Here is a 13,450-nt window from a genome sequence, read left to right as displayed (position 1 = left end):
CTTGTGCCCTGCGATTGGCTGGCCACCAATTCAGGGTGTCCCCCGCCTCTGGCCCAGAGTCAGCACCCCTCCCCCCCCCACCCACCCCCACCCACCCCCGCGACCCTAATGAGGATAAAGCGGATCAGAAATGAGATGAGATGTTTACAAACTGGAGTTTGCATGTTCTCCCTGGGCTTTGCTTGGATTTTCTCTGGGTACTCTTGTTTCCTCAAAATGAAGAGTGGATCTACACATTTATTTTTATGTGACCCGTTAATTTTGAATTCAATGTCACGGTCAGAATTTTTGAAAAATTGTATAAATGCCGCAACGAATTATGATGTGGAGGTTGATTTATTCTGAAAGGATCAGGCTTTTATTTTGAAGTCACCCGCACTGCTTCCCAAGTTGTACACGATGTCGACTTGTCTGGCGAAGGTAACCCACGGAATGACACATTGAACTGCCTCGGCGCAGACAGACACGTGTGGGAAAAGGAATTTTAATTATGTAATTGCTGCGGCTAAACATGATGATGTCACATTGGAGAGACACTGAAGGTAAATAACTTTTTCTTCTTTTAGGATTAGGTAATAAAAAAGAAGTTTGCTCACAACATATGCGCATCTGCATTCATTTCATTGTCTTACATTTCAACAAGAATTTGACACGAGTACATCAATGTAATGTCATAAGAACAGAATAATACATTCCTATTGTGAAAATAATTAGCTTTTTTTATGTAAACCTACCAGCCATTGAACATGTTAGCCTATATAATATTGGCTTTTCGCTTAGCAATTCGAGATTTTCACTCGAAATAAACAGCTCACTTTCATTTTCTGTCATAAAGGCTTATTTCGTTCATTATTATTATTATTTCTATTTCTTTAATACGATTTTACGACCTCCACCAGCATATAAAGTTTAAATTTAAACAAACAAAATAATCTCAATATATTAATAAAATGTTAGTTCATATGTTACCCTATTCATATAGTTTTCAGTTTTTTTTAAATGGTTGATACATGCTCCACTTGGGCAAAGTGACTTTTTTTCATTTTCTGAACCGGTTTATCCTCACTAAGATCGCTGGGGGTGCTGGAGCTTATTCCAGCTCCTTTCCGGCACAAGGTGGGGCACACCCTGAATTGGTGGCCAGCCAATCGCAGGGCACAAGGAGACAAATAACCATGGGGGCAATTTAAAGTGTCTAATCAGTGTCCAATGCATGTCTTTGGAATGTGGGAGGAAACCAGAGTACCCGGAGAAAACCCACGCAGGCCCAAGGAGACCATGCAAACTCCACACAGGTGGACCAACCTGGATTTGAACCCAGGACCCCCACTGTGAGGCCAACGCGCTAACCACTTAAAGAGATTTGGGGTCAGAAAGAGTAGCTCATTTAAGAGATCCACTCGAGATCAAGTCTCCGTGTGTGTTTTCAATGATACCCACACTCCCCAACACACACACACACACACACACACACACACACACACACACACACACACACGCACACACACGCACAAACATACCAGTAAAAACAGGACCGAGAGATATTTACACACACACACACACACGCACACACACGCACACACACGCACACACACGCACACACACGCACACACACGCACGCACACACACGCACGCACACACACGCACACACACGCGCACAAACATACCAGTAAAAACAGGACCGAGAGATATTTACACTCACATTCACACCAGGCGATGTATGTAAATACATCATGTTCCCTCATTGAAATGACATTCTTGGATATTTGTAACCGATTTTGAGGAACATGGAGACGAGTTGGCCTGAAAAAAATGTTGCACGGGGGTGCTGGAGCCTATCCCGTTTAACTACGGGCAGTAGACACCATAAATAGTTTGACAGCTTATCGCAGGGCACAATGAGACGACCCATTTGTGCTCTCACTCATACATACAGACAATTTAGAGTGGCCATGCTTCGTTTCATGAGTAAAATCAAGAAGAACAGTTTTTATCAGAATCCGAGTGGGATGTATATGGCAACAGCATTCCAAGGAGGTTAGCCAAGATGTTGCTTGACCTCAACCAAGAAGTGGATATATTTTCATTAATGGCTCAGTAATGCAACAAAATTACTTTTCCATTTCAAGTCCACCTCAATTTGTTAGAGTCAGCTCCCTGGAGACGGTAGAATATACGCTAGCGCTCTGGCTCGGAAATGAGTCAACATATACGTATGTAGCTTTTTAATTTTCACTTCATTTATACTAGTCTTTTTTGCAGAAAACCACCAAATTAAGGTTTTTAGAAGTTCAATATGTTAAAATGACCTTAAAGATACTGTAAATATTTTGTCATTTAGAATTTTTTTTGAAAAGATAAACTATGTTAAAAACATACTAAGACTGAGAGCATTTTTGTTTTGAATTGCTGATTTGAAGCAATACATTGTTTTTATCCTCCTCAAACTGCTGGATTTTTTTTAGGTTGGCCCAAACAGAGAATCTATAGATGGTATTCATTCATTTCTTATCTGTACTGCTTATCCTCACAATGGTCGTGGGGATCGCTGGAGCCTATCCTAGCCAACTACAGGCACCAGGCAGAACTGTGAGGGTGACACGATAACTCCTCGACCACCGGGCCGCCCTCTCTATAGATGGTAACAAGTTTAAATGATCTATGCCTTCCTGGCTAGTTCCCTAAAATTCTCATCAGCATAGAGATATGGATAAGTACAGTGGTACCTCGAGATACGAGCTTAATGCGTTCCGGGACTGAGCTCGTATGTCGATTTACTCGTAACTCAAATGAACGTTTCCCATAGAAATGAACTAAAACGAATGAATTCGTTCCAACCCTCTGAAAAAACCCTAAAAACAAAATATTGGACTGGAAAACATTTTATTTGTTCTAATTCGCCATCTATTAACAGAATAACAAATAACTAGTGTTTATGATGTTTGATAGTACTAAAATTAGACGGATTTGACGGAGGGGAGAGCGAGAGAGAGACTTTTTGCACAGCAACGCGCTCGTAACATAACATAAACAAATTTAAATGAACTTGGACTACGATACAGACACTTTTAAATTTAATCTAATCTTACACTAAACTTAATTCTAATTTTGTTTTACATTTTTATACCTTTCTTCTCCCGGGTTGGCTCTATTTGCCCCACCTCCACTCTGACTTTCAGCTACAGCTAAAAGGAACCTATTGAGGGTTGTTTGCTTTTGTCTTCTCTTCAAAATATTCCGAAAATGATGCACACCAATCTCCTCACAATAGGATGACGCACGACCACTTGCCAACGAGAAGTAGTATACTCCTCTCGTATTACTGATCAAGCTCTGCCATTCTGCACTGGCTAACGGGGGGGAAAACACTGAAAAAATGCAACGCTCCGTCCAGTGCTCGTACAGACATTACACGAGGGAGTTGTGGGGAGAGAGACTGTGCCCATGATGTTCTTATGAGCAGCCCCGTATATCAAAATTTGTCTTGTAACTCAAGATAAATATTTGCTCGAAATTTTATTCGTATCTCAAATTGCTCGTATGTCGGGGCACTCATATGTCGAGGTATTACCGCATAAGTGCATAGGCCCTCTATTGATTAACATGTAACCTACAGGTAGTCCCTAATTAATTCATGTTAATCAGCCCAGAGACAAATGATAGGAATCGTTTAAAAAAATTCATTCTGACCTGTCCACAACTAATGCCTGTCCCAGAATACACAATTTCTTTGGTCTCTCGAGATCAGGGGTGCTCAAACTTTTTTGCTCAAAGATCTACTTTTCAAGGAGCCATCATTGCGCGATCTACCCTTTTTTCTGGACCCTGGACAAAACTGTAGGCTGATGATATACCTAATGCAGCAGGACCCAAAATATTGTGGGCAGGAAGTAATCATGCTTGGACTCGCGATGGCGCCAGCTCAGGTCCAATATTTATATACAGTGGTACCTCGAGATACGAGCTTAATCCGTTCCGGGACTGAGCTCGTATGACAAGATTCTCGTAACTCGAGCGGAAGTTTCCCATTGAAATGAATGGGAAACAAATTAATTCGTTCCAACTCTCTGAAAAAAACACCAAAAACAGGATATTGGATTGAATTTTTTTTTTTATTTCTTATAATTCGCCATATATTGACAAAGTAATAAATAACGAGTGGTTTGATAGTAATATGTTTAATAGGAGTAAAATTAGACAAATTTTGCGGAGGGTAGAGACAGCGGCATACACGGAGGCAGGGGGGGGGCTGTTCGGGGGGGCTTTATCCACGGCAACAATGCACTCGTAAACGAACAAACAAATTTAAATTAACTTGGATAACTATATACAGACACTCAACGTTTAATGTAACTTCAAACAAAACTAAATTCTAAATTTGTTGTAATCTTTTTTACCTTACGTCAGGGGTCCCCAAACTTTTTCCTGTGAGGGCCACATAACTTTTCCCTTCTCTGATGGGGGGCCGGTGTCAGTTTGTAACAGAAAAAGTGTGACGATCGTAGGGGAGCTTAATTTTTTTTTATTGTTTTCCAGAAAGCCACACATAACCAAATAACCCTTTCCAGGTTCTTTACAGAAAAAAGTCAGAAAACAAATAATAACACTATTAATGAAATAAATAATAACTAAATAACCCTCTCTGAGTTCTTCACATAAAAAACAGGAAATAAATAACACTATTTATGAAATAAATAAGAAGTAAATAACTCTCTCTGGGTTCTTCATAGAAAAAAAGCCATGGAACATTAACTTTCTGTTGTGCCATGCACAATCTTAACAGATAAAAGTTCAGCTCAGTTGTCAGAGCAGAATCTCTCTGACACATATGAGCAGTCTCCTAAAGTTCTTGTGTTTCTTCCTTATAATCCTTTTGTTCCAATAGGCTTGTAGACACCGCTGTTTGCAGCTCTCTCATCAACTTCCCTGTGAAAACCACAAAGGAAGCAGGTTGAGAAACTGAACTAAGTGAAACCGCACCTACACAGCACAATACATTTCACTACCAGTATGGTTGTAAAGATGGATTTTATCCCAGTAGATTGTATTATGATTATATTTGTTTATGCTCAGAATGACTCATTCAAGTCAGAAAAGTGAGCTTACCTATGTCTGTTCATCAGTGTGAACTGTGGGCCTGCATCTGGCTGGTGAGAAGTTGAATATCAGGTTCCATTCTAGTTACAGCCAGTCTCAAGCACTGATGCAAATGTTCATCTGTCAATCTTGATCTCATCGGAGTTTTCAGCAGTTTCATGCGAGAAAAGGTTTTGTCGCAGATATACGTGCTGCCAAAAACTGAGGACATTTTCATTGCATGTTTTTTGATGTTTGGATATGTGTCGTTTGGGAGGGAGGCATAGAAGTCAATGAGACTGTTGATCTTGAATGCGTCTTTCAGAACATCACAGTTCTGTAACTCAGCCAACTCAAACTGATATGAAGGCTGGGCTTCATCAATGTCGGCAACAAAGGGGTTATGAAAAAGACGGATTTCTTTTGCATGAACATGTAGTTCAGTGAATCGCACACCGAACTCCGCCTTCAGCATTTCCAGTGCTTCCACGCACTTTTCAGCTGGGAACGGGACCGCTGGGTTCTCTGTCGACAGGTTTTGGGTAGCAGGAAGACAAAGTTGCGCTTTTTCACTTGTTCCAAAAGCAGCGCTAATTTCACCTCAAATGCTTTTATGTGTGAATACATGTCGCAAATGAGTTTCCCTTCGCCTTGTAGCTGCAAGTTAAGGCGGTTAAGTATTTCTGTCACGTCTGTTAAAAATGCGAGGTGCCATTTGCATTCTGGGTTGATCAGCTCTGGGACCGTTTTGTCTTTTAAATGAAGAAATGCGTTAATTTCGGGTAGAAGCTCGTAAAAACGCCTCAAAACTCTGCCCCGGCTCAGCCATTGGACCTCTGTGTAGTACAGCACATCTCCGTGCGTAGACTCCAGTTCAGACAGGAATTCTTGGAACTGCCTGTGTTTAAGTCCCTTTGCCCTGATGAAGTTTATGCACGACACCACAACCTTCATTACAGAATCCCACGTCAACACTTTGCAGCACAGTGCTTGCTGGTGAATTAGGCAGTGGACTCGTAGCGGGACGGTGAGACCCCTTTTTTCCAACTCACGGTTCATGCGTCCTATTAAACCGCGAGTTTCGCCCACCATGCTAGGAGCCCCGTCAGTCGTGATGCTAGCCAGCTTTGACCAGTCCAGGTCCAACTTCTCCATGGTTTGGCACACTTTGTCAAAAATATCCTCTCCCGTTGTGGTCCCTTTGAGACTTTGGAGGGCTGCCAGATCCTCGCATATCTCAAAGTTTGCGCTAACTCCACGAATAAAAATGAGCAGTTGCGCTGTGTCTTGCACGTCCGTGCTTTCATCCAGTGCTAATGAAAAATTCAAATTCTTTCGTCTTCTGCTGCAGCTGGGCATAGACATTATTCCCGATTTCTTCAACACGTCTGGTGATTGTACTCGCCGACAGACTTACGGCATTAAATGCATCTTTCTTCTCGGGACACACTTCCTCCACGACAACATCCATACATTTCTTAAAAAACTCTCCGTCAGTGAAAGGCTTACCGTTGCTTGCTATCAGTTTAGCAACCCGAAAGCTGGCCCGAACGGATGCCTGGTTCAGCTGAGCTTGGCGTAGAAATGTAGTCTGCTGAGATAATAGTCCAACTTTTAGCTTTGAGAGTTTGTCTGCTCGTATTTGGCCTTGCACGCTATCGTACTTGTCCTTGTGACGGGATTCGTAGTGCCGGCGAAGATTGTATTCTTTGAATACTGCCACCGTCTCTTGACAGATGAGACAAACAGCCTTTTCTTTGCATTGAACAAAAAAATAATCGTTTGTCCACTGCAGGTTAAATACCCTGCATTCTGAATCAATTTTTCTCTTAACTAACCTTTTCGCCATTATTCCGTTCTCAAACAAGTTCAGGTTGCACAGTTTTTATATGCTTGAATAGCATCGCAATAGCAATGGTACCAGGGCTCCGCCCTCACCTGCGATCGTCCAGATGTCTCGCTAACACTCTGCTCACGCATGCAACGGTGGAATGCCCGCTTGCATCAAAGGCAAACACTCTCCCCGCGCATGTCACCAAAGGAGCAATGCGAAGGCCCGCTTCACTGGGATGATTTGTGGGCTCAGCAGGGGTGCAATGAACCAAACACAAGATTAAAACGTCCCAGTCTTCAAGGCCAAATAGGAAAATAAATCCGATAGCGTCTCTGGTATTGTTCAGAGGGCCGGTCCAAATGTGCCGGCGGGCTGCATCCCAAAAAAAAAAAAAAAAAAAATTAAAAAAAAAATAAATTAAAAAAAAAAAAAAAAAAAAAAAAAAAAAAACGATAGCGTCTCTGGTATTGTTCAGAGGGCCGGTCCAAATGTGCCGGCGGGCCGTATCCGGCCCGCGGGCCGTAGTTTGGTGACCCCTGCCTTACGTAGTTATACGGGTTCACACCACCTGGCCGCTCCGCCGAAGTCTTCAAAACGAACGCATCAAGAGTTGTTTGTTTTTGTCTACCATTCAAAATATTTCAATAATGTCGCATACAAATGTCATCACAATAGGATAACGCACGACCACTTGCCAACGAGAAATAGTCTTTAAAGAATGATCGCGGGAGCTTCTTTCCTTAGAAAGAATAACAGGAAATACAATAGTTGAGCTTACCCACGTATTGATTGTGGGTAATGAAGTTTTATTCTGAGAAAGGTTGCCATTGCCTATGGGTGTTGTGTGCACGAGTATACTTCATTACCCAGAAAGCCCTCTTTTTGCCTGCGCGTTGTGCGTTTCCTGGTCGTATGAGAAACTAGTCTGAATTAATCGTTCCGTGCTCGTAGATATTGTTATACACGAAATACATGCAAAAAAGACCTGGCTTGCTCGCATCACGAAATTTTGATCGCATGACGGGCGAATTATTCGATCGAAATTTCCCTCGTAAGATGAGAATTTTGACGACGAGCGGTCGTATGACGAGGTACCACTGTATATATATTTTTTACTGGATCAAATCTTACTGTCATAGATCTACCAATAGTACCTTAGCGGTCGACTGGTAGCTTGCGATCAACACTTCCACTATAAACAAGATGGAAAAATGGGATTGACGGTTTATTTTGTAGGTGTCCCAGTGGTCTAGTGGTTAGCTCGCCGGCCTTACAGTTCGGCGAAGGTTCAGTCCCAGGTTCGGACCTTCCTGTGTAGAGTTAGCCTGCTCCCCCCAGTCTTGCATGGGTTTTCTCCGGGTACTCCGATTTTCTCCCACACCGCAAAGGCATGCATGGTAGGCTGGTTGGACACTCTAAATTGCCCCTAGGTATGCGTGTAAGCGTGAATGGTTGTTTGTCTCCTTGTGCCCTGCGATTGGCTGGCCACCGATTCAGGGTGTCCCCTGTCTAGTGCTCCTAGTTACTTCACTCCAGCACCCAATGTTTATTTTATCTGCGTGGCATTGAGGAACATAAAGCACACGCCTGTCATGAAATTACACAATTGGTCTATATCAGGGGTGGCCAACTCCGGTCCTCGAGAGCCCCTATCTAGTCTGTTATCTTTCTCCTGTACCACACCTGAATCAAATGATCAACTCAACAGCAAGCTGTCCAGAAGCTTCATACCGATCCAGAATATTTGATTCAGGTGTGTTGGAGGGAGATATGGAAAACAGAGCGGATAGGGGCTCTCGAGGACCGGAGTTTGCCATCCCTGGTCAAAATTCATCAACAAATAGCAGGAACATGTTGAACGCATCTCACTATGCAACATGACCAGTGAAAATTCGGACATGCCAGGCCTTCTGGGACGTGGTCGGGAGATGCCTGAGATGGCAGATCAGCAATTAGTGGACATGTCCACATACACAAGGCGTTATGACCCCCACTTCAAAATGTCAGATATGACAGTCAACGATTCTCCATGACGTGTCTTTTGGGCTAAAATTGAGCTAAAATTTTGTTGTCTGAGTCAGGCGTAATGCAGGAGTAGCATTAGTTATTCATTTAGCTATTGTCCTCAAAAAGATGAGGAAGAACAAAGTGTGTGAGACCTTGACCCCTCTCTCTGCGCAGTCCAACAATGTGGATTTGTGGCCTGCCACTCACACTATATAATGACTAAATGCCATCCGTAGCTATTTGACGCCATTGTATCTTGCTCATTCACTTGGCTATCAATTTAAGACTACAACTTAATCCACCCAACCTCAAAACACATTTTCTCTCAAGTGTTTTTGTGTTTTATGTCATTTGGGATTTGTGTAATAACGCATAGCGAAAAATCTGACAGGCTGCGTCACAGCATAGGAGGAGAGAGAAAGGGGTGGGGGTTGATCAAAAACCTCGGCGGGTAGCAGTGCATCTTGCAGTAGTGACCATGAGAAGGTGCGCCACGGTCAGCTAGGGGTCCCTAAATTACAGCGTACATTGGGTTAGAGATTTAAAGGCACATTTCTGCCTGCAAACAGTTAAAAGGCTGCAGGCCTGCTAAGTTGTCTCTCAAGTAGTTTTTCTTCTTTTTACACAAAAGTTGAAGTCTTATTCTGTCATGTGTCAACCGATCGTCATAAACTATTGTCGCTACATAGAATTGACAATTATCTATGGATCTAAGGAGGCGTATGAATTTTTTTTGTCAGGGCTGATTATTTAACTGCGGGCTTATTGTGTCCTGTAGCCCACTTATGCTTGTTTTTACTTGGCACATTTACCAAGCTCAATATTACCCATTAGGGAGCGCACAATGCACAGAGGCGGCCCGAGGGCTTGAGTGGTTAGCACGTCAGCCTCACAGGTCTGGGGTCCTGGGTTCAAATCCAGGTGGGTCCACCTGTGTGGAGTTTGCATGTTGCCTGCGTGGGTTTCCTCCAGGTACTCCAGTTTCCTCCCACATTCCAAAAACATGCATGGTAGGCTGATGGGACACTTAAAATTGCCCATTACCCTCTACTGGCCTCTCATTGGCTGTCTCACAACAACCACTATCCATGTTTCAAAATTCTCTCTTACATACCTGTCCACCTGGCTAAATGCTCCCCTTATTAATGATTACAATTCTGTTACGTCCACGGGAGACGTCGAGGCGAGGTACGAGGAATTAGGACCCAGTCGCAGGGAAGCAGCCGAGGACGAGGGAAATAGTGCTTATAACCAAAACTTCAATAACTTTGGCGGGATCTTACAAAATAGCAAAGACTTAGGAAACGAAACACGAAACCAAACCGGACTAGCGTAAACACGGGGAATCGAGGAACGAGGTAACGTGGATACATGGCAAGGGAATTTAGGCAGACGATCCGACAATGACCTTATAATCAGTGGGGTTTAAATTAACACAACAGGGACTAATTTTGACTCACGCGCAGCTGTGCGAGCACAACGGCAAGGCAGGAGGGACAAACAAGAGTAGGGAAAAAGCAAACGGAAAAACAGGCTACTCCTAACAAATTCCCCTTATTCAGCGATTAATAACCATACAAATGCAACGCGGCACATGTTTTCACACACACACACAGCCACACGTAAAAGTCTAAAATGTACTACAAAGTAGATGGATTTCGTTCCTGGTAGAACGGGCTCTTGCCGCCATCTGGCGGACAAACACAGGTATTACGGAGGGAACTATTTCAGCGGCACAGGGCACATTTTCACTGGGATTTTTGGCCATTATAATAATTTTAAGACATTAATAAATCATTTTCTTTTAATTTTCTCTCATTTTTGTGGGTTTCTCACATCTTTCATACAGAATTGAGACACTTTGACCAATTTTAAACGGTTTAGTTGGCAGTTGTGTGAGGACCATGGATTGATTTAGAGAATTTACATATAAAGTACTGCTCTACTTACAAAATTTTCAAGTTACGAAAAAAGTCCTGGAACCAATTAATTTCGTAAGTAGAGGTACTATTTTCTAAGTCCTCAGATATGTGTGGTTTCAAGCCAAAGTAGTAGTAATTATACCAATTTATTCAGTGCCCCTATGGTCACAATGCATCAGTTTGGATTTTTCATTTATACATTACTACATACATTCAATTCCCGGAATCGTGCACTTTATCATCCTTCACTGTCACTCTCTTTATCATTCATGATTTGTTTGGGCAACAAGAATTCTACATTTCGTTAACTCAATTGTTCCCTCAGGTGTCCTACTGCCTCCAAGGAGACAGTAACACATTTTCTAATAGAGATAAAGATATTAAATATCTGTTTTCATTCTTTTTTTAGGTGGCTTTTAGCGACCTGTGGCCCTTCAGAAATCAAGGAGATATTCATCTTTAATGTAATAAGTGGTACCTCTTTAATGTCTATACTATACATACATTGGATTTTAACAATTGAAAGATGCAAACACAAAAGAAATACAAAAGTTCACGAGGGCAGTGTCGCTATTGTTTTAACGGACTGATGAAGAAATAAATAATAGATTAAACATAGAACCTAAATTGTTGGAACAAATGGGCTTCAGTGAATTTTAAATGAAATAGCACAAACTGAGAGCCAGTGCTTTAAATGCAGCAGCACATCCCTCATTAAATGATTTTAACCCAATTTAGTCTTTGTTATTTCAAATTTCGAGAAAAAAACAGCTCAGCTTTTTAAGTAGACATGACTGACAATATGAGCTCCAGAGTTGACACCCCAACCAACATTTCCCTGAGTCCCGGCATTGCTATTTCTCAGTACCTTGAGTACAAGACAGTTTCTGTTTTCTTAGTCCTGCTTGTGTGTGGTGTTGGAATTGTGGGAAATATAATGGTGGTGCTTGTTGTGCTGACCACACGTCATATGAGGACACCCACAAATTGTTACCTGGTGAGCTTGGCCATAGCTGACCTGACTGTACTAGTAGCAGCGGGACTTCCCAACATCTCAGACAGTCTCACGGGAACCTGGGTGTTTGGACATGCTGGCTGCTTAGGAATCACCTACTTGCAGTACTTGGGCATCAACGTCTCATCCTGCTCCATCACTGCCTTCACTGTGGAAAGGTGAGGATAGACGCAATACTTTGAAAGAGAACCTCAAACACCCTTTTTTGGAATGTATTTATTTCTTTACACTTTTAGTGTACACTGTACACCTCTACACCAACAGATGAACATTAATCAAAAGCATTTTCTTATTTTTATTTCTTTTTTTTGGGCTGACTCAAAACAACAAATCTAGACATAGTCAGGCAACAATAGTAACATGATTAAATCCCTTGACATTCCAGTTGAATAAAAATGTTAAGAATATTTATAATAGCAATCAATCTAGTATTACTGCAGTCTTGGAATAAAGACGTTCTGGGTTCAACTCTTCGGACTGTATTTTTATGCTCGGCGCAGAAGGGCTTTTAAGGGTCGCGGGGGGTGCTGTAGAATATCCTAGCTGACTTCAGGCCAGCGGCAGGGACACCCTGAATCGGTGGCCAGCCGATTGCAGGGCACCAGGGGACAGACCGCCATTCAAAATTACACTGATACCAAGGGACAATTTAGACTGTCCAACCAGTCTAGCATTCATGTTTCTGAAATGTGGGAGGAAACTGGAGTACCTGGAGAAAGCCCATGCAGGCCCGGGAAGAAGATGCAAACCCCACACAGGAGGACCGACATGAATTCGAACCCAGGACCTCATAACTGTGAGGCCGACGCACTAACCACTCACCCTATAAATTACACTCCTTGCAGCTCCAATGTAGATGCGCCACAACTACAAAAGTGTCCCAAGTCAGCTCGACTGGTTGCTTTTGGGCAAAGAATGTCCGTAGCAATTAGAGCAGGGGTCTCAAACGTGCGGCCCGCGGGCCAACTGCGGCCCGCGGGACGATAATTTGCGGCCCCCGTCTTAATATGAAATATCGATTTTTTTTTTATTTTTTTTTTTTTTTTTTTTTTTTTTTTTTTTAAATTTTATTTTTTACCCCTTTCCCCATGATGGCGCCGTTTAAGTGGCAGCCAGTGGCAGTAGCTCTGTCCACTCATGTTTTTCTTGTTTTACAGCATGTTTTACATGAAAAATTAGAGGGAACATTGACATGCACCTGCTTGTGGCAGGTGTGATACTGGTGTGCCGATAGCGAGCAATGATGATGTCGTGACCGGATGATTCGCCTAAAGACGTTTCGCCGACGGACGTTTGACAGACGGACAGGTCGTACTAGTATTTGTTAGTTTAATGATTAAATACAAATACTAGTATTTGTATTTAATCATTAAACGCTGTTTTCAGCTGGATTTGACCGAATTTGAGAGCATTTTGAGCCGTTTGGCGAATGGACGTCTATAGACGTTTTTTTGCCTCCATCGCGATATCATCCAGTATTTGTATTTAATCATTAAATGCTGTTTTAGGATGGATTTGACCCGATTGCTGTCATTTTACGGCTCGGTTCTGCTACATCTGCCTGCCCAAGAGTGCTTATTCCCGGACTGCCATTGA

At 42.5% G+C, this 13,450-nt stretch overlaps 1 protein-coding gene and 1 long non-coding RNA gene across 2 annotated transcripts in view; one reads left to right on the top strand and one right to left on the bottom strand.

Moving 5' to 3' along the window:
* Window positions 1–401: 401 nt before the first annotated feature.
* The window catches only part of trhr2 (thyrotropin releasing hormone receptor 2), a 28,990-nt gene continuing 15,941 nt past the window's right edge, over window positions 402–13,450 (top strand). Inside the window, exons 1-2 of the mRNA XM_077597022.1 lie at window positions 402–542; window positions 11,249–12,012. Of these exons, the coding sequence (XP_077453148.1) occupies window positions 11,630–12,012 (383 nt within the window). The 5' untranslated portion in view covers window positions 402–542; window positions 11,249–11,629. The remainder of the gene's footprint in view (window positions 543–11,248; window positions 12,013–13,450) is intronic.
* On the bottom strand, window positions 4,503–5,264 carry LOC144071478 (uncharacterized). The gene is made up of 2 exons (XR_013299648.1): window positions 5,107–5,264; window positions 4,503–4,926 (listed from the first exon to the last, which is right to left on the bottom strand). It is a non-coding gene; the product is annotated as an uncharacterized LOC144071478 (long non-coding RNA).

Source organism: Stigmatopora argus, chromosome 3 (assembly GCF_051989625.1).
Source record: "Stigmatopora argus isolate UIUO_Sarg chromosome 3, RoL_Sarg_1.0, whole genome shotgun sequence".
NCBI lineage: Eukaryota > Metazoa > Chordata > Actinopteri > Syngnathiformes > Syngnathidae > Stigmatopora > Stigmatopora argus.
The sequence above is the reverse complement of the archived record's forward strand: the minus strand, read 5'-3'. Positions and strand labels throughout refer to the sequence as shown.